The sequence below is a fragment of the Mustela nigripes genome, chromosome 7 (genome assembly GCF_022355385.1).
Source record: "Mustela nigripes isolate SB6536 chromosome 7, MUSNIG.SB6536, whole genome shotgun sequence".
In the NCBI taxonomy this organism is placed as follows: domain Eukaryota; kingdom Metazoa; phylum Chordata; class Mammalia; order Carnivora; family Mustelidae; genus Mustela; species Mustela nigripes.
In genome coordinates, this window is record NC_081563.1 from 15,394,772 (window position 1) to 15,412,054 (window position 17,283).

Below are 17,283 nucleotides of genomic sequence, written 5' to 3' on the forward strand. Positions count from 1 at the left end.
TTAAACAAGTATTTAATGGATACTATGCAGTAGGAGCTGAACTCGGCAACCACAGGAGTTGTCTTCTTTAAATCTTACAAGAATCTTGAAAGGCAGAACTTGTTACTTGTCCTTTTTCCAGAAAAGGCTAAGGTCAGAGAGGATAAGCAATTAAACAAGAGATTCAGATTGGGAATGAATTTGGGGTTTGAACCAGATCAGTCTGATTGCACAGCCCATGTGTTTTGTTGGCTTTGGATCTAAGGGCTTCCCTAAGACATCAACATTTCCCTTAATACTACAGCATCATGCTTCAGGTGACCTTTAGCTAGAAGGCAGGAGGGCGAGGGAGGAGGGAAAGAAGGTGGCCTCAAACTGATGGTAGGAATGAGCTGCTTGATCTTAGCTCCTCCCAGGCTGGCTCATGCCCCACCTTGACTTTCTATTTATGGAGTTGTACCGAACTAGAGAAAGAATGGGAGCTTCTTCTAAGTCTCACACATACCTCAAAGAGATCTCCTGGAGCAAATCCAAAGACAGTGAGGGTTGTTTTCAGCATGCTTTCTTTAGGAAGGTAATTATTTGGATCAAATATGAGATTTCCCTCAATTTTGGCTGAGACAGGGTCAAGTGATGGCAAGGAAACAGACTTGGAAAGCTGATAGTTCCGGGAAAATTTTGAGAAGTCCATGATGGTTGGGAGTTGAGATCCTTTCAGAGCTTCTTCCACTGACTTTTTCAAGCTAGATGGAAACAGGGAGCATATTTTTAGCTTACTCACCATGTTACAAATCCATGTCTCTCTCACCCCAAGGAAATATGGATTGCCGAATGCTACCAAACGATCTGGATTTCATTTGCCCAAGAGCTTGGCTCAGGACTGCTGCATTTTTGTGTGCATGTTGTCCAGAAGAAAGAACACTCCATAAAGGGCAGGCAGTGGGCTTTAGGAATGAGGGGGATGGGAAATTACTCTTTGCCCTTTGTGGCAGATGTGGGAAAGTTACTGTTACTTACTTTTTGATATACAGTTCTTCTGAGTTTAGGATGTTGGCAATGTGGGAAGCCACAAAGTTCTTCACTTGCTCATTCTGTTCCCGTGGAAGAAGCTGGATGATTTGGTTAATATCTGACTGGGAAGGGCCCCTCATCAGCATGAGATAGGCAGCTAGTCGCTTATCCCCTGGAGAGGCATCATTGAGGAAAACTTGAAGAAGGACTTCCCGGACCTGTATCCAAAAAAGGAGACTGTTACCACTGTCCTTTGGTCAGAACACAGAACATGCCTGGCAAACACCAGTGTGGTCTGCTGGTGGTTTACTACATAGAAGTCAAATTTCTTTCTGATAGCTTTTCAAATGCTGGTATGGTATCTTCTCACCAGTGTCCCTCAGAACAACCAGCTCAAGGAAGGGTCTCAGATTAAATGCACGTTACATCCAACTGCATTAACATACTCAAGTTGGGACTTGAGGAAGATCTGCTACTATAAGTGAAAACAAATCTGTTTAACTGTAAGTTATTTCAATGCAGGAATGTAGGTGGGAAGGGAAAGTGAGAGTTTGGAGTGAATAAATAAGGCGTTTTCCAAAGCTCTTATTTATTTCCAAATAAATAAGCGTTTTGCACCCAATTTGGGAAGATGGTGGAAATTAAGCATGTTCATGTTTTCCTAAGGTGAGAGTGATGGTTGATCTGGAAGGGGGACAGCATGTAACTAAAATCTCATATTCTGAGGCTAGAGTAGGACTGTGGTCTCTTATTTCTGTCTTGTCCACATACTGCTAGGCAGTCAAGAGGCTTGTTGAAATTGGCAATTAGAAAGCAGTAGAATGATGAGATTTAGAATCTCTTTCCAAGTCCTTGTTAATCTGACTAAAGTTTTTACACTCGGACTTCCTCTGTGGACTTCACCTCATCATTAAGCTCCATTTTCCGCAAGGCCTGGATGGCAGCCTTCTGAATCAGCAGGGATGGCTCGGTACTTTTGATACACTTCAGGACTGAAGACCTGAGTCTTGGGGTTACTGTCTCCATGGTTCTGCCAATATTTCCAATGACCTGTATTGAAAAGAAACAAGGGAAAGTCAGGTGCAGAAGGAGAAGTAGGGGGTGTTCATGAAATTGCTTCTGAAACAATGCATGTCCTACAAAAGGCTGAAAGTACCCTCAGAATCAAGTAGGTGTGATCTTGGTTCCCAGTGCAGTCATCACGAATCTGTTCCAACAGGTAATCAGCAACATCAAGTAGGTCCTGAGTCACCAAGGGGTTAGCCTTATGATAGCTGCAGAATGAGAGTTAGGACTTAGCAAGCACAGCCAAGTTTATTTAAGATACAAACTTGTGTGTGAATATTTCTTATTTCAAGTCTTTGCTCTCAACATAGCTAGTGGAAAAAACAAGAGTACGCAAGAGAGTCTGAAAGTGGAAGGTGGGGTATAATCTTAGTACAGAGATGTGGGGGTCTTCCTCAGCTCCCACTAGGAGAAGCAGTGTGAAACTCACTTGTTGACTGTGTGACTCAGAGCATATAGAGTGGCCCGGCTCTGCTGCTCCTTTGCTGTGCTGAAGATCTCCTGCAGTCTCTCTGCTGAGGGCTCTGGCATCAGGGCTATCAGGTAAGTCACTGCATCTATCAGGAGGGGGTTGGCCTTTTCACTTCTCAGCCACTGGAGGATGTGAGTATAACACTGGGGCTGTCCACACTGAATCAAGGCTTGTAAGGTGATGGGGCTGAGAAGGAAAGAACAGAGAAGGTTACAGAGATCACCTTCAGGCAGCTCCAATATCCTTGGCCCATGATTTCTGAGATTCGCTCTCCAAATCTGACCATCTCCCAAAATCCAACACAGATCCCAGGAAGCAGGAAGCCTTCTCTACAAGCACTGTCCACTGGAGAAGCACCACGGAGGAAAGGCTCAAGAAGGACCCCAGAGGGACCCCAGAGCCCAAAGAGGATGGTTATCACTGCCTTTCATTCAGAACATAGACCGTGCCAGACAAGCACTGGCATGGCCTCATTTCGGTCCTTAGTCCTTCCTCTGGTCTTCCCAACAGTTAGAACCAGTGCCTTAAAGTATGGAGAAATCACAGTATCACTTTGTTTGCCTAGTTCTCTCTCCACTAGTGTAGGCTTCCGGAGGGCACAGACTTCTTTTCCTCCCCAACTTTCCAAGGTACTCACAATAGAATGAGGAACTAGAAGTTACCCATCAAAAGGTGGGAAACATTGCTCTCCCATTTTGACACAGAAATGCCTATCTGCCTTGAATGCAGCATGGGAGTGTGTGTGTGTGTGTGTGTGTGTGTCCGTCCCATAGAACTCTAAGCACATTAGCTGATATTTCTCTATCCAGCAAACATTAATTGATTAATTAATAGTGGAATTATTGGATTGATATTTCAGTGGCCTCTGAGATTTTCTGCTTGGCCAAGGTTTGAAAGTTTAGCCCCCTACCACAGGTCATACAAAATATATGGCTACCACCATTAAAGAAATACCTGGACACCTCGATCAGCTTTGGCAAGACGGATGTGAAGGCCTCCTTGTTGAGACTTCTCAGTTCAGTAATGAGTTTCCTGAAGAGGTTAGCTCTCTGGGCATTCTGCTCGGAGACATGCAATGTCTGCAGCTCCTGGATAGTCTTCACAATGGCCTCAGCCTGCTGTGGGGGTGGTGTGGACTTGGTGCGCTCAAAGGCAAGACCCACCACTTCAGTGCCTGGAAAGGGGGGGGGGTGTCAAAGGGGTTCTTGCTTACCTCTACATTTCAACTGATTCCTGGTCTACTGAAAATTGGAAATTAGGGAGGTACAGCAAAGAGGAAAAGAAAACTATCCTATACTCAATACTTGTTATGTATCTGGCTCTGTGCTTGGTGTTCGACTTCAGTGTTTTTACTGACTCATCACACTGTCCTATGGGTTCATTATTATTCTTCAATTTAAAGATAAGGGAACTGAGACCCAGAGATGAGCAACTCTCCTTGCCTAAGACCTCTCTGAGTATAAGGGGCAGAGCTGCAACTGAATCCAGGCTTATCTGAATTTGATCAGATTACCTCTCTGCTGGAAGGAACTAGACAAGACTGTAGCAGCCACTGACATGACTATGGCTGAGGCTAGACCCATTGATGCTTACCTGCCCTTTTTTCCAATGGGATCTATAAGAAGCTGATGGGGGAAAACGCTTCTGTGTCTCTTTCATCACCCTGCCCTGACCTATGCCAGGATGGGAGTTAATGTGGAAAATGTGGGGTTCATGGGGGAAATGTGATGCAATGGAAAGAGCCCTGGCTTCAATTAGACCCGAGGGCTGATTCTGCACTACCAATATTTGGAGACCTTGGATATATCACAAGCCTCTCCAAGTTTCATTTCACCCTCTGTAGAATGGGTATAAAAACACACACGGCTACCACCTGACATCACAGGTTGCATATGAGGGAACAATGAGGGAATGCACAAGACTGATTTAAATATAAGACAAATGCAGGGTTAGGGTTAGACTAGAGATTGCTACGGTTTTTTTCCTGCTCTAAAGACTAATTCCTGACTCCGAAGGGCCTCTCCCACTTGCCCCACCTCATCCAGGTCCCAGGCTTATTTCAGAGTGTAGGAGGTTGTCAGACCTACCAAAGGTAGACTTAGGAGGCCAATTTCCTTTTTATGAAAACCGAGGTAGCTTTGGGATACTTCTCCTTTTCGTTTATTGCGTTGGCACTTAACATTTTGAAGGGGATATGCTTTCTCACTAGAGGAGCCCATACCCAGAACGTCAAACCCCACTGGACTCACCGGTCAGCAGGCATCTCCTAGCCATAATACATGCTATGTTTTGGGCAGATTTCCAGGTCCTGGCAACAATATACATATAAAATCTTACCTTCCTCAAAGAAGCGGCTGTTGATCTTAGGTGTATCTTCAAGTTTCAAAGTTTGTGTAACTTGTGCATTCATCCCATACTGACTCCTGGTAACAAAGGAAGCACATCATGTCATGGATAGCCAGTTCCCTAGAGAGTACTATTCTTTTCATGTTGAATGTTTCCCTCTCTACTTCTACCCAAATCCTGCCTACCTTTCAAACCATTGAATCCAGCCTCTTGACCTCCTTCCCTGCCAATGAACACCCTCCACCTCCTCCTGGTCATGCTACCTGCCCTTCCATTAGAGGGACATCTGTAACTTACCCCTTTCACTACTCTGGAGTCCCCAGAGGGTAGGGACTAACACTGTGCCTTGAAACTCCTGTGTCTCTCCCTCAGAACAATGCCAAGAATAGAGCAATTAATCAGTAAACACTAGTTGATGTCTCAGGTTTCAAAATGGATTGGGATATACCAGTCTCTGGTCCCAATCCCAAATCTTTGATAAAGCCTTTTTAACCAGGGCAGCCTGCAATGATCCTTGGTTTTTCCTGATCCATAACCCTTAGAGTCTGGGTCTAAGATATCTTTTGTTGGTCTCAAACTGTTTTGTATACCTAAGATTTTCTTGCTTAATTATCTGTTAGCTTGAAAAGAGAGATGGGGTTGGGCTCTGCTTTGTACCTCCTCACAGTCTCCTCCAAACACAGCCTTGCTCGGAACAGGGTACTGAGAAGCACTCGTCTCCCGTCAACCCATAAATAATGAATCAGGGTGCAGAAGGTGACCTACTTGGAGGATAAAGGCAGGAACAGGTGTTGCTCCCTGCAGATGGCTTCCGACACATGCTTCTTCTTGGGGTCCAAAGTGTACTGGCAGGACTGGTTACTGCTAATCAGAGTTGAGAAGGGGTGGAGCTGTAAATGAGATTAGAAAAAACGTGTTTATCAGCCTCTGGGGATTGAACCTGATTCTTCTGCCATGGGCATTTAACTTCAAGGAAGATGGGAGATGGGAGTTCTGCCCCACTAGATAAACTCAGTTAAAGAAGGAAACTTGGTACTTGGCATGTAGACAAAGGGATGCAATAACTCAGTATACCCAAAGCGGAGTCAAGCTGTAGACTCTTCTTATTCCACCCCAATGAACATCTCATCCTGCACAAAGTATATCTAACCAGGTATTATACACCTACCCACCCACCACACATTAACACTTCACACTGCTTCTTAAGTTTTCTTTGCCTAGAAGCCTGTCCTTATGTCTTAGGTCTCTCACATCCTTTGTATCTTACAGGTTCATGCTCCACATCCCCCATAAATCTTTGAGGCTAGACTGATGGATACCCGCCCACCATTCCCTCTAAGCAGATCTACCACCAAATTTTCCCATTGAACTATGTAAATAGTGCTTTCTCCTTCCTGGTCAGGGTTAGGATTGCTTGTCTGCACTGGTCAGTTTATAACTTTATCTAGTATGCGATTTATTGTCCTTTTTGGCATGCGTAGGAACCTCGTTCCTGGATTAGACTGTAAGTACAAAGGAAAGGCCCATGGTTCATTTGCTACTGTCTCTGACCTTCAGTTCTGCCCAGAGTGGGGCTAAGCATACAGCCAGTTCTCAGAAAAGACACACAAGCCAGTGCCTTGGCTTCTTCTTAATATGACCCTTGTGGCTGTCAGACATCATATATTCAGCCTCAAGGACAATGACCAGGAACATTGCCAAGCATGGCAGTGATTGCTCATGTCCTTCCTGTTTATTGAGATAAGCTGTGATTTATGTCCCAGAAGATTACAAGGCACTGGGTAAGCTCTGGTAATATGGTGCTTAGTGATCCCTGTTGAGGTGACAGGAGAGAAGGCTAATACTAAGAGGCTGGCCTAGGCAGGGGGCAGAGAGGCCAGGCATTGAGCAGGGTCATACATGGGACGAAAGGATAGGACACTGGAATGCTCTTGGTAATGTCACTTCATAGGAGTGAGGGAGAGGAGGGCAGAAAACAGGTCCTGGGACTTCCTCAGAGGTTGGATGCCTGGAGCTGGGGACATCCAGTCCTCTTGTAGGAAACAGCAGTAGATGGCTTTGCTATCCTCCATTAAGCTCTAGAACCTTTTCAGGGATGGACAGTCATTACTCTCCAGGGATGGTGGATGGTTCGGTGTCAGTAACAGAAAGACAGCAAGAAGGTCAGAGCTCTGGACTGGGAAGTCAGGAACCTGACTCTGGTCTTGGTTCAATTAATAACAGGTCACGTGGCCTTGGGCAGTCCTTTCCTGTCCTCAGTTTCCTGCTATAGTCTAGACGAAAATGAGTCTGGGTTGATTCTTCCCTAAAATTCTTACCAGCTCTCTAACATTCCAGAATTTTAAGACTCAAGAGGACAGTGTTCATTGCAAGGAGCGACGTGGATGTGAAACTTACCATGCCTTTGATCAAAGCAAGTGGGCTAACTCCTGTGCTAACGGCCTTGAAGTGATCACACTTCTCCAGGTTCCTTTCAATGGATATTTCTGTTGCCACATTTGCCTTCTTTGTTTTAACAGTTAAGTCACTGGAACAGTTTCCATACACAGTATCCTATGGGAGTAGAAGATACAACAGGTGTATTCAATGTGGGAAAAACAGCTCTGGATGCTTTAGAGGGGCTAGGAAAGGAGCCTGGGAGAAAAGGCAGGAGCACCATGGATTGGGAAAGGATTTTCTTCCTCCTAGGCTGACAGTGGGCATTGCTGCTACTCCAGAGCTAGACTGAGAAAGCCATGAAGGGTGGTTCTGGTTCTGAGGCACATTCGCCTGGCCACCTAGTTCCCAGCAGACTCTGACTACATTCTGTGCTCTCAGAGGATTTTCTCTATTGCTTCCTTACAGCAAGGATTCCAGTCTGCCTGGTGCTCAGTGTGTCTTGGTTCTCTCCACAGATCCCGAGCATATTACGAAAGGTCTCTGCAGGACACATCTATGTCTTCTCCAAGTGGAGCAGAGTATAGAACTTAGAACATAGTAAGGGCTCAAAAATGTTCATGGGATTCAACTAAATTGAATTCTCTCTTGGATCAAAACTTCAAATTCTTGAGAGAGGCTAGCAACAGATTCCATTATTTTCTGGGTTTAAAATACACAGAGCTTTACTGTGTTATATCTTGTGGGGACACAAAAAATCAAACAGAAGAGTATGGTGGTCAGGACTCCTCAAATACTGCTTTAAAATTAGGCTCTTTTCTCTATCTGCTCAGAAGGGAATCCATCAGTGAGCCCAGGGGACAGGAAGAGCCCTGGGTACCAGCACTTCTCACCAGTACAGGGCCTCCTGGGCGTAGCTAGTCATGTGGCTAAGTCAATAATCCACTTTATATACAGAGTGGGACCCAGCTCAAATTTGTGAAGATGAGTTCAAAGGGCATGGTTATCAATTTTCTGCATTCTCACCAGAAACAACTCTTGTTTATCAGCTTCTGTCTCCAGGGGAACCAGGAGGGCAGAGATGATGCCTCTCTTGATGTTCAGGATATGTATAGACTCTTCCTTCTCTGGGTAAAGTAAAACTTGCTTCCCTTCAGGAATGGCCAGCCTGAGCTCGTGCCTGTTTCAGAGACAGTGAGGTCACAGACGTGTCCTTTTTCCGCTGTAAGCCTGTTGGATGTAAGCTAGGTAGCTTTGCATCTCCTTTTACTTACTGTTTTTTTTCCCCCATCTTTTCTTTATAAGTGTACATTTTTCAAAAAAGTGTACAAATATGTGTATGTTTTTTGTATTCTTTGACTTCTTTACCTGCTTTTCTTGCCTTATGCATCCTCACTCTGTTTTCTACCCACACCAGTCTCTGCTGTCATGTTCCTTACAGAATAACTCACTGGGTTTTCCACTTCTCTCTCCACACTCAGACACTCCTATCTAGAGGTGTGGGGTGGAAACATTCACGCATAAAGATTTTTTCATTGCTTCTTTTACATAGACGACACAATGTTTTCACATTTCCCCCCATCTTTCTTTTCTCAATTATATGCCACAGAAATCCTTTGACTCCATTGGTACAGGTCTGACAGATTTTTTTTTTTTTTTAAGCTATAGAACTTTCTCATTTTATGGTTATATATAATTGATTCAGACATTCCCTCTATTTGATGGGATTCACTTTCTTTCTGGATTTTTCCCTCCCACATGAACAACACTGAAATAAACATGCTTATGCATATTATCTTCACACATTACTGCTCTTCTCTTCATGGGCGAGAGTCCCAGCCTTTTGAAATTGCTATGTCAGAGGTAGTAAGTTTTTAATTATAACAGATATTGACTATTGGCTCTCATTTCCACCAGCAATGTTCACTTCTCCTCAGAGGTCACCAGCAACAGGCCCTTGGTTGCTTTATATTTTGGTAATCGTATGGGCATAATGTGATAAATATATTGCTGTTACGTTAATTACACTTCCTGACTAACAGTGAATTTGAACCTCTTTTCATACATTTGTTGGGTCATCACTCTTTAATAAGCCTTGAGACCATGTCTGAAGCCCATATCAACTATGGTCTTAGGGACTTCCCTTCGGGGACTTCCTTTTGGAAATTCAGGGCTGCACCTGCTCTGGGTAGGTCATAAGCAGGAGAAGGAGACCAGGCACATCTTCCATAGCTCAACATCTTTGCAGAAAGTTCCAGATACTGCAGTGTAGGCTTGGGAAGCCGGTAATAGTCAAGAGCAGGAGTCCCTTTAGTTTGGAGAAGGTAAAACCCAAAAGGAAACTACTAGTCCCTCCTGTCACTGATCCCTGTGCTGCAGACATATTCAGGTCTTGGATAAAATATTGGCAACAGACAGAAGCATGAAGGCTTACTCGGCAGAGAAAGGACTGGCTTTCATGTCTAATGTTTAACAAATCGAAAAGATGGGTGGGGAGTTTCTGATGCCCCCAGACCAAAAAACCTATAACTGTCTGTATTTGCACACACTTAGGACACTACCAACTGTGATCTGGACTCGAGGCAGGGGTGATGTTCACAATATTTACAACAGGAGCGATACAGACATAGATCAATCAGAAGACAGGCTAGCTGCAAACACCAGGGTGGCCTGGTCACTATGCTTGGGCAGAACTACAGTCTTGGGCAGGGCAGGGCAGTGAGGGGCGGGGGGTACTTGGCATTCTCTGCACTTGCTGAGGCTGAGCCTTGCTGCCCCCTGTGGAATAGACCCTGCACCACACCAAGTCCTGCTGGACCTTCCCTGAAGACCACGGGGCTACGGGTCTTGTTTAATTCTTTAAACAAGAATTCACCTGTTTAAACAAACCATCTCACCTTTATTGTCTCAAGGAGATTTAAAGCATGGGAGTTTTTAGAAACACATTTAAATGATAATTAGGGGCACTTCGCTAGGGGAGGGTAAATAATGTTTACCTCTTGCTGATTCTTGGGACAACTTAGCAATTCCCTGATCCACAGTGAATACAGAATGAAATGTTTGTCCTCACACACAGGCCTCACATAAAACACAAGCATTCATCCCTCCCTGGATACACACACACACACACACATGTGCACACACACACACGAATGCACACACACACATATCCACAACACATCCAGCAAATCTCAGAGCTCAGAAGTTCAGACAGGCCCCTGCCTTACCTGGACATGGCAGCAGCAAAATCCTCCGAGTTCTCAGTCTTCTGCAGTGAGGGCCTGCCCTTAGGGTTGAAGCCAGACCCTTCCTTCAGGGTGCACTGGCTTGTCCTGAGGATAAAGCTGCAGAGTTGGGGGACCTCCAGCTCAACCTGAGAAGGGTAGTAAGCAGCATCAAGAACATGAGACCATTCACAGCCCAGGGCTTACTCTCTAATCAGGACACAGAGGAAAATACTGTTGGGGACCCCTGGTTAGAGGGAATACAGTCTAAGAGCTAGAGGAAGAACAAAGAAGCAGAAAGAAAGCCATCATTGGTTTCAACGGCAAATGTTTCCTTAATGTCATCAAAAAAACCAAGCAACCTAACTGTTCATATCTCTTGGGGCCTATTCAGAACTTCATGTACTGCCAGAGTACATGAGATCTGTAAGGGTTATTTGGCACTGTTCAAGAACTTTCTGCAGTGATTGAAATGTTCTGATAGGAGAGCTGCTGGCCATGGGCACTTGAAATGTGGCTGGTATAACTAAGAAGTTTAAGTTTTACTCAATTTAAACAGCCATATGTGGCCAATGGCCACCTTATAAGACAACACAGACTATGGGGCCCTAGAAAGAAGAGGTCTGTTTTCCAACTTGACTTCTCTTTCCCACATGGCCCCTAATAGTGACCCTTAGATCCATTCCATGTGAACACAGACATGAATACAATCATTTCAGCGATAGATATAAGTTTTGAAAACAAACTACATGTTCACATTTTTCTTTTTTTTTTTTTTTTTTTTCTGTTTGTCTTAAGCAAAGATTGTTTCGCTCCGAGTCTAAAAACTGTACTCTAGAATGCTTTCCTGAGATGCCCCTCTCCTTTGGCTTACCCCCTGGGCTTCTCTCTTCATGTTAAATTTACCATGCTGCAATGCTAATATTCTAGATCACGTATTCCAGTTCCATCTTAGAAGCTAATGGAATAATAAATCTGGTTGGCAAAATTTTTTTGCAGCAGAAAACTCAGCAGAGTGGCTGACTTTCAAACCCAGAGACAGTCCCTCACTTTGTGATTAACGGCAGTCCTAGCGTGAGCGGGTCTGCTAGGACAGGAGCCCTGGGTTCCTCCAGTGGCTCTTCCTGTCTCCTCATACCTTGCAATTGATCCTGGTGGCACTCCTTGAATCAGCGGCCGTGGGGACACCGGTGGAACTCTCAGCCTCATAGCTGTATACGTACTTCCTGAGGTGCTTGAAGCGAGTTGCACCTTCTAACATGGGGAGAAATAGGTCAGCAACATAGTAGATAATTCCCCCCAAGAGTAGTCTACTGGGAAAAGAGAGGTCGTGGCAAAGATCGTAAAAAATGGTAATTAAACTCAAATTATTTTTAATTGACTTTGCATTATTTTGAATTTCCCTTTACAGATTTAACTTCCCCACTATGTTTTGTTGAGGATACTGCTTAAATTTGCCAGTAGTTTCTGAATGTATTATCTGAGGGGAGTGTTAAACAATGGGGCTGAGAAAGTCTGTAAGAGAGACTGGGGAATTAAGAATCAGCAACATAAAGCAAATAGCTCTAATGCCTTTTCAGCTTGAAAATTCCTGAGGCAAAGTTCATTAAGTCTCAGGGATCTCTGACGGTCTTAAGGATTCTGGAGTTTTCCACTGTGAGAGGAATTGGCTGAACAATTTGAGGAAAAGAGCATTTGGGGCACGAACACCAGGGCAGTGATGCCAGGTGGCCACAAGATGGCAGTGCTGTCCCATCAGAGGCCAGCCTCTCGCTCGGCCGAGGGCGCTGGGTACCACCTGGAGGCCAGCTCCTTTGATCCCTGGAGGTCAGGTAAATAGGAAGGAGTGGGGGTCTGGATTTCTCCACAAAGGTTAAAGTCAGCATTTCCTCACCCTCAGGTGCTTCGAATCAATGATTAGCCACTGATAAACAGACGGTGATGGGGACTCGGTAGAGTGCCCCCGGGCCCAGAGAGTGACAGTCCCTGCCCCAGGCCAAGCGCTTGGGACAGAGTAGAAATGCAGGCAGAAGGAGTTGAGATCCCTTGGAGGAGGGCAGAGTCCCACGGAACTGGCTTCTTGGGGCTCAGAGCCGTGCACACCCATCACAGCATCCCAGCATCTTAGCGAGCTGAGGTGCAGAAGGAGGGGCTGGGGGCTGGGGGCGCCCTTCCCCGCCCAGTGGGGAAAAGCCTTACTTGGGCAGCTGGGGCTGGCGTTTTCCAGCACCTCGTCCTCTGTAAGAAAAGGAGAAAGACAGCGCTGGGTTTTCTCCCCTCTTCCAGGGGGCCCCGGGTCTCCCGGGCAGGGGGCCCGCTGGCGTCGTTGGAGAGAAGCAGGTTCTGGAGAACCCTCTCCCCGGCCTGCGCTGTCCCCGCCCCCCAACTGCGTTGTACGTGGACGAGCCACCGCCGGTCCGGGTCCCCGGCCCCCCCAACCCCTCTTCCCGGGACCCAGGCCCCCGCGGCCCCCAGGCCGGGCCGCCCCACTCACGCGCCCCGGCGCCGGCGACCGCCAGCAGCAGCAGCAGCAGCAGCCCCGGCAGCAGCGCGGGCCTCGGACGGCCCATGGCGACGGGGCGGGCGGCTCCCTCGCTGCGCCTCGTGTCGCCTGGCTGGCCGGCTGGCTCCTCAGGGACGGGCACCCGCAGGCCGCCGCCCCGCACTGAGGAGGGAATGCGCGGCCGGCGCCCGCGCCCCATTTATACCAGGTCGCCCGCCCAGGCCGCAGCGCCCCGGCGAATTGCAACAGGTCCAAAGGGCAGCCAGCCGGGCCTGTTTGCTTTTGCACACCAGTCTCCGCAGCCTCTGAGCGCCAGCAGGGGCCGGCCAGGGGCTGAGGCCAGGCGCAGCGGGCAGCCCCTCTGCGCTCCTCTCCTCGGGCCTGTTTAGAACGGGGCCCTGGGAGGTGGGGTTGGGGGAACTTGGACCCTGCCCCGCCGCCCACCCAGCAGTGCCTTCGGGAGATGACCAGGCACCCGGACAAAACCCACCCCAGCTCCCTGCTCTGACTTTGTAGCCATTTCCAGAACTAGTCCTCAATGGCCTCTTGGTTGAGACATTTTCCTTTCTGTCCCGTTTTCGCCAAAACAGTGACTTTGTTTTCACCAAAACTTTGGACTTCGTGGTGGCCGGGTGCCCCTACTCTTGATAGGTACCTGTGGCTGTGGGTCACCTGCCTGGGGTTCAGCCCACCAGGAGGGAGCAGAGGGAAAGGGGCAGGAGGCCTGGTGAGTGACTGACCCAGTGTCCTGAGGGACCTAGTCCCAGTCCCAGCAAGAGTCCAAGGGTCCAAATCTTCAAGAAATCCCACTGAGGTGCCCCCTCCATCTTCTTGGGAAACTGGGTAGAGGGGGGTTTTCCCCTGCATGCACCAGCTCCTGGGTTTCCTCCAGGGATGGGGAGGCCAGCGGGGAGAAACCGAGTGGCGGATGAAGACAGCATGTTCCTTGGAAACACCCCAGAGCCTCCTCCACAAATCCTTCCCTTCTTCCTCCAGGAGACATTTAACAAGGTGCCTCCTTTCGCAGCTGTAGGGAATCCACACAGCATGGATATTTCAGCTGCGCGCGGACTTTATCCACCCAGGAGCCGAGCTCAGGTATGACAGAAGGGATGAACCGACACGGGAGACTGGCCTGTCCACAAGGCACCTCCAGTCCACTTGGTGAACAGATGCAGAGACGGGAAACTGCCGGAGGGCCCTGAAGGTAGGCTGTGAGGAGCGCTAAACTGGGTGGGGAGTAAGGGCTGGAGGAGTGCAGCGCAGGGGCTGGGGCAAGGACCCGGAGCCAGGGACTACCAGATACACGATCGCCTGTTGCATGAGCCAGTGCTTACTAGTCACAAGTAGGTGCCTCTGTATCCAGATGGAATAAACGACCTGTGAAAGGTTGCAGTCTTCTGGTGGTGAGAAGGGTAGTTCCAGAAGGGTTCCTAAACAAACAAACAAACAAAAAACGAAAGAAAGGTTCCTTCCGTGCTCTCAGGGGAGATGCACACTACAACATAGGCCTTGTTCCTGGCACTTGTTTCCACATTTCTCCTTATAGGTGTATAGTGGTCTTTAGCCAGGAACTCCTTGGGCCTCGGAACTCCCTGCTGTGACCAGCGGGTTTTGCATTCACGCTGTATTAAAGGTGTTATTAGGCTGATGGTACCTGAGCCACTGAATTGTGGAAGGTCTGGAAGAAGTATCCGCCCCCCACATCATTTCTCTGAGCATTTTATTAGAATGATTTTATGACTGACTTTCCATCGGAGGAGCTGATGTTCGTATTTTTGGAAACGCATGTTCACTTTAAAGAGAATGGGTGAGATTTCATTTCTTTTGATGGCTGCATAGTATTCCATTGTGTATATATACCACATCTTCTTGATCCATTCATCTGTTGATGGACATCTAGGTTCTTTCCATAGTTTGGCTATTGTGGACATTGCTGCTATAAACATTCGGGTGCATGTGTCCCTTTGGATCACTACATTTGTATCTTTAGGGTAAATACCCAATAGTGCAATTGCTGATTCACAGACCTGTACCCCTGGGGATAAAAATATATGTTTATAAAAAATAAAAAATTAAAAAAAAAAAAAGAAATACATTTTTTAAAATAACATATTTTTTGGCAAATAAAAAAAAAAAAAGAGAATGGGTGAAAAATTTAGGTAGGAAGAACCAAATGGAAATGATGAATGAGGTCTCATCTCAGTACCATTGTCTGTGTCAGCAGAGAACATAATTGTTGTGATTGGGGAATCAAAAATGAATCTGATAACTTGGATGTTGGGAAAATTTGTGGGGTGTTTGGATGCTTCTGAGCTGTCACCCTCTCTAAAGGAGAAAACCCAAGACAAGCAAATATGGGGGTTAGCTTCTGTTTCCCTCATTTTCTCTAGAGAGTCACCCTGTGCTGGACTCCATCCTCTGACGGGGCCCAGGACACAAGCACCATGGAGCAAACGTTGAATCGTTGAGTTGACCTGAGTATGTCCACAGAAATACTGTGAGGATTAATATATGGACTTTTCTTAAATTATGACTCTACTTAGACCCTTTGTCAAAAGCTATTGGAAAACATTAGCATTGTTTGTGACCACAGGCATCCCCTTCATCTTTTTCCTTTGAGTAAAACATTTCTCAGTTCCCTCTCCTCAGCAAGTTCTAAGTTTCAAAGGATATCAACTAGTTTCCATAGAGACATTAAATAGAATTAAGATTCAGGAAATCTTATGGTATAAGCTACTCATTGAGCAGAAAACATACTGGTCCAGAGAGGTCAGCTGATGTAAAGGAAACCAGTGTGAGTATTAGACTCAGGAAGACCAGAGATTGAGTCCTGGCTTTCTTGGGAAGTTTATAACCTTGAGCAAGTGACTCTACCCTCCTAAGCCTCTGTGTAGTCATCCCTAAAATAGGATTAAAATTATCTACCTTCCTCCTAGCTATTTTTGTGAAAATTAAATGAAACAGTTATGTAAGTAATTGCACTGATAGCATGATATCTGGCCAAAAAAAAAATAAAAAATAAAAATAAAGAGAGAGAGAAAGAGAGAGAGAAGAAAGAAAAGTAACTTACTATGTGTGTATCAGAGCGGAAGTATCTTTGTAGCATACCTACTGAACTAGTTAACCCTGCTGTGTAAGAAGCAGAGATTAATAGAACAAAAATAGGAAATCTGGGTTGAGGAAAAGCCAAAGCAGAACAGGGCATGCAGGAGGGTTAGGCATAGCTGTCCTCTTGTCTCTTTCTTTTTTTATTATGTTCCGTTAGTCAGCGTATAGCACATCATTAGTTTTTGACGTAGTGTTTGACAACTCATTAGTTACATATACCGCCCAGTGCTCATCACAACACATGTCCTCCTTAATACCCATCACCTGGGTACCCCATCCCCCCACTCCCCTCCCCTCTGTAACCCTCACTTTGCTTCCCGGAGTCCAGAGTATCTGTTTGTCTCTTGATGATTCCTTACATTTCTGCGTATTTGAAATCTCTGCCCTTTCTGAGGCACATGGGGGCCTTCCCACAGCAGGCGGACTAGTGACTCTAGCAGAGATGCATTCTGGTGTCACCAAGATTAATCCCAGAGAGTAGCGGCGATTTCGTGGCTCCTAGATGCAAAGTCCCATTGGGTGAACCATCAGTCTGAGGAAACATAGAGTCCCGGGTCCCCCTTAGGAAGCCACCTGACCAGTTTTCAAGGAATTAGATAATGTTGAATAGTCCAGCTGCAGCCTCTAGAAGTGAAACTCTGCATTGGGTTCACCTGTTGGTTACCAGAAGCAAACTGTGGGGGTTAGTAAAGGCCCCCCAGAAGCCTGATATTTTGAGTTCCGAGCTGTTCACATCCTGATACAGATGTTCAGTACATAATTTGCTGCATACTATTGGATGATTCTGTGGCATTCATTTATACCCCATTGCTTCCAGGATATTTACGAACAGTGACCATGATGCCAAATAAATCTTCTCACCGACATAATACAAGGAAATGCAATCTGATACAAATTATTCCCAGCTATGCTGTTCAAAAAACGCCTCTGACAAATAGGGACCAGTACAGACAAGGACTAATTAGCCTATCTCTTCTCTGCCTATGACTACATCGTATTTGCAAATGGTCCCCAGAAGCTGGAAAGAAGACCTCAATAATTGTAGCTGGGGGGGGGGGCGCCTGGGTGGCTCAGTGGGTTAAAGCCTCTGCCTTCAGCTCAGGTCATGATCCCAGGGTCCTGGGATCCAGCCCGCACCGGGCTCTCTGCTCAGCGGGGAGCCTGCTTCCTCCTCTCTCTGACTGCCTCTCTGCCTA

At 46.5% G+C, this 17,283-nt stretch overlaps 1 protein-coding gene and 1 long non-coding RNA gene across 3 annotated transcripts in view; one reads left to right on the forward strand and one right to left on the reverse strand.

Moving 5' to 3' along the window:
- The window catches only part of APOB (apolipoprotein B), a 37,438-nt gene extending 24,380 nt beyond the window's left edge, over positions 1-13,058 (reverse strand). The window contains exons 1-14 of the mRNA XM_059405208.1: positions 12,968-13,058; positions 12,673-12,711; positions 11,612-11,727; positions 10,477-10,622; positions 8,276-8,429; positions 7,271-7,426; positions 5,639-5,763; positions 4,865-4,950; positions 3,482-3,701; positions 2,486-2,713; positions 2,147-2,264; positions 1,894-2,040; positions 997-1,208; positions 485-722 (exon numbers count right to left, since the gene is read on the reverse strand). Of these exons, the coding sequence (XP_059261191.1) occupies positions 485-722; positions 997-1,208; positions 1,894-2,040; positions 2,147-2,264; positions 2,486-2,713; positions 3,482-3,701; positions 4,865-4,950; positions 5,639-5,763; positions 7,271-7,426; positions 8,276-8,429; positions 10,477-10,622; positions 11,612-11,727; positions 12,673-12,711; positions 12,968-13,043 (2,061 nt within the window). The 5' untranslated portion in view covers positions 13,044-13,058. The remainder of the gene's footprint in view (positions 1-484; positions 723-996; positions 1,209-1,893; positions 2,041-2,146; positions 2,265-2,485; positions 2,714-3,481; positions 3,702-4,864; positions 4,951-5,638; positions 5,764-7,270; positions 7,427-8,275; positions 8,430-10,476; positions 10,623-11,611; positions 11,728-12,672; positions 12,712-12,967) is intronic.
- Positions 13,059-13,617: 559 nt separating this feature from the next.
- On the forward strand, positions 13,618-17,283 carry LOC132022239 (uncharacterized). 2 transcript variants are annotated; one of them, XR_009405559.1, is made up of 3 exons: positions 13,618-13,703; positions 14,004-14,183; positions 16,905-17,283. It is a non-coding gene; the product is annotated as an uncharacterized LOC132022239 (long non-coding RNA). The 2 variants fall into 2 exon arrangements; XR_009405558.1 differs by having other exon boundaries at positions 13,638-13,703; positions 13,973-14,183.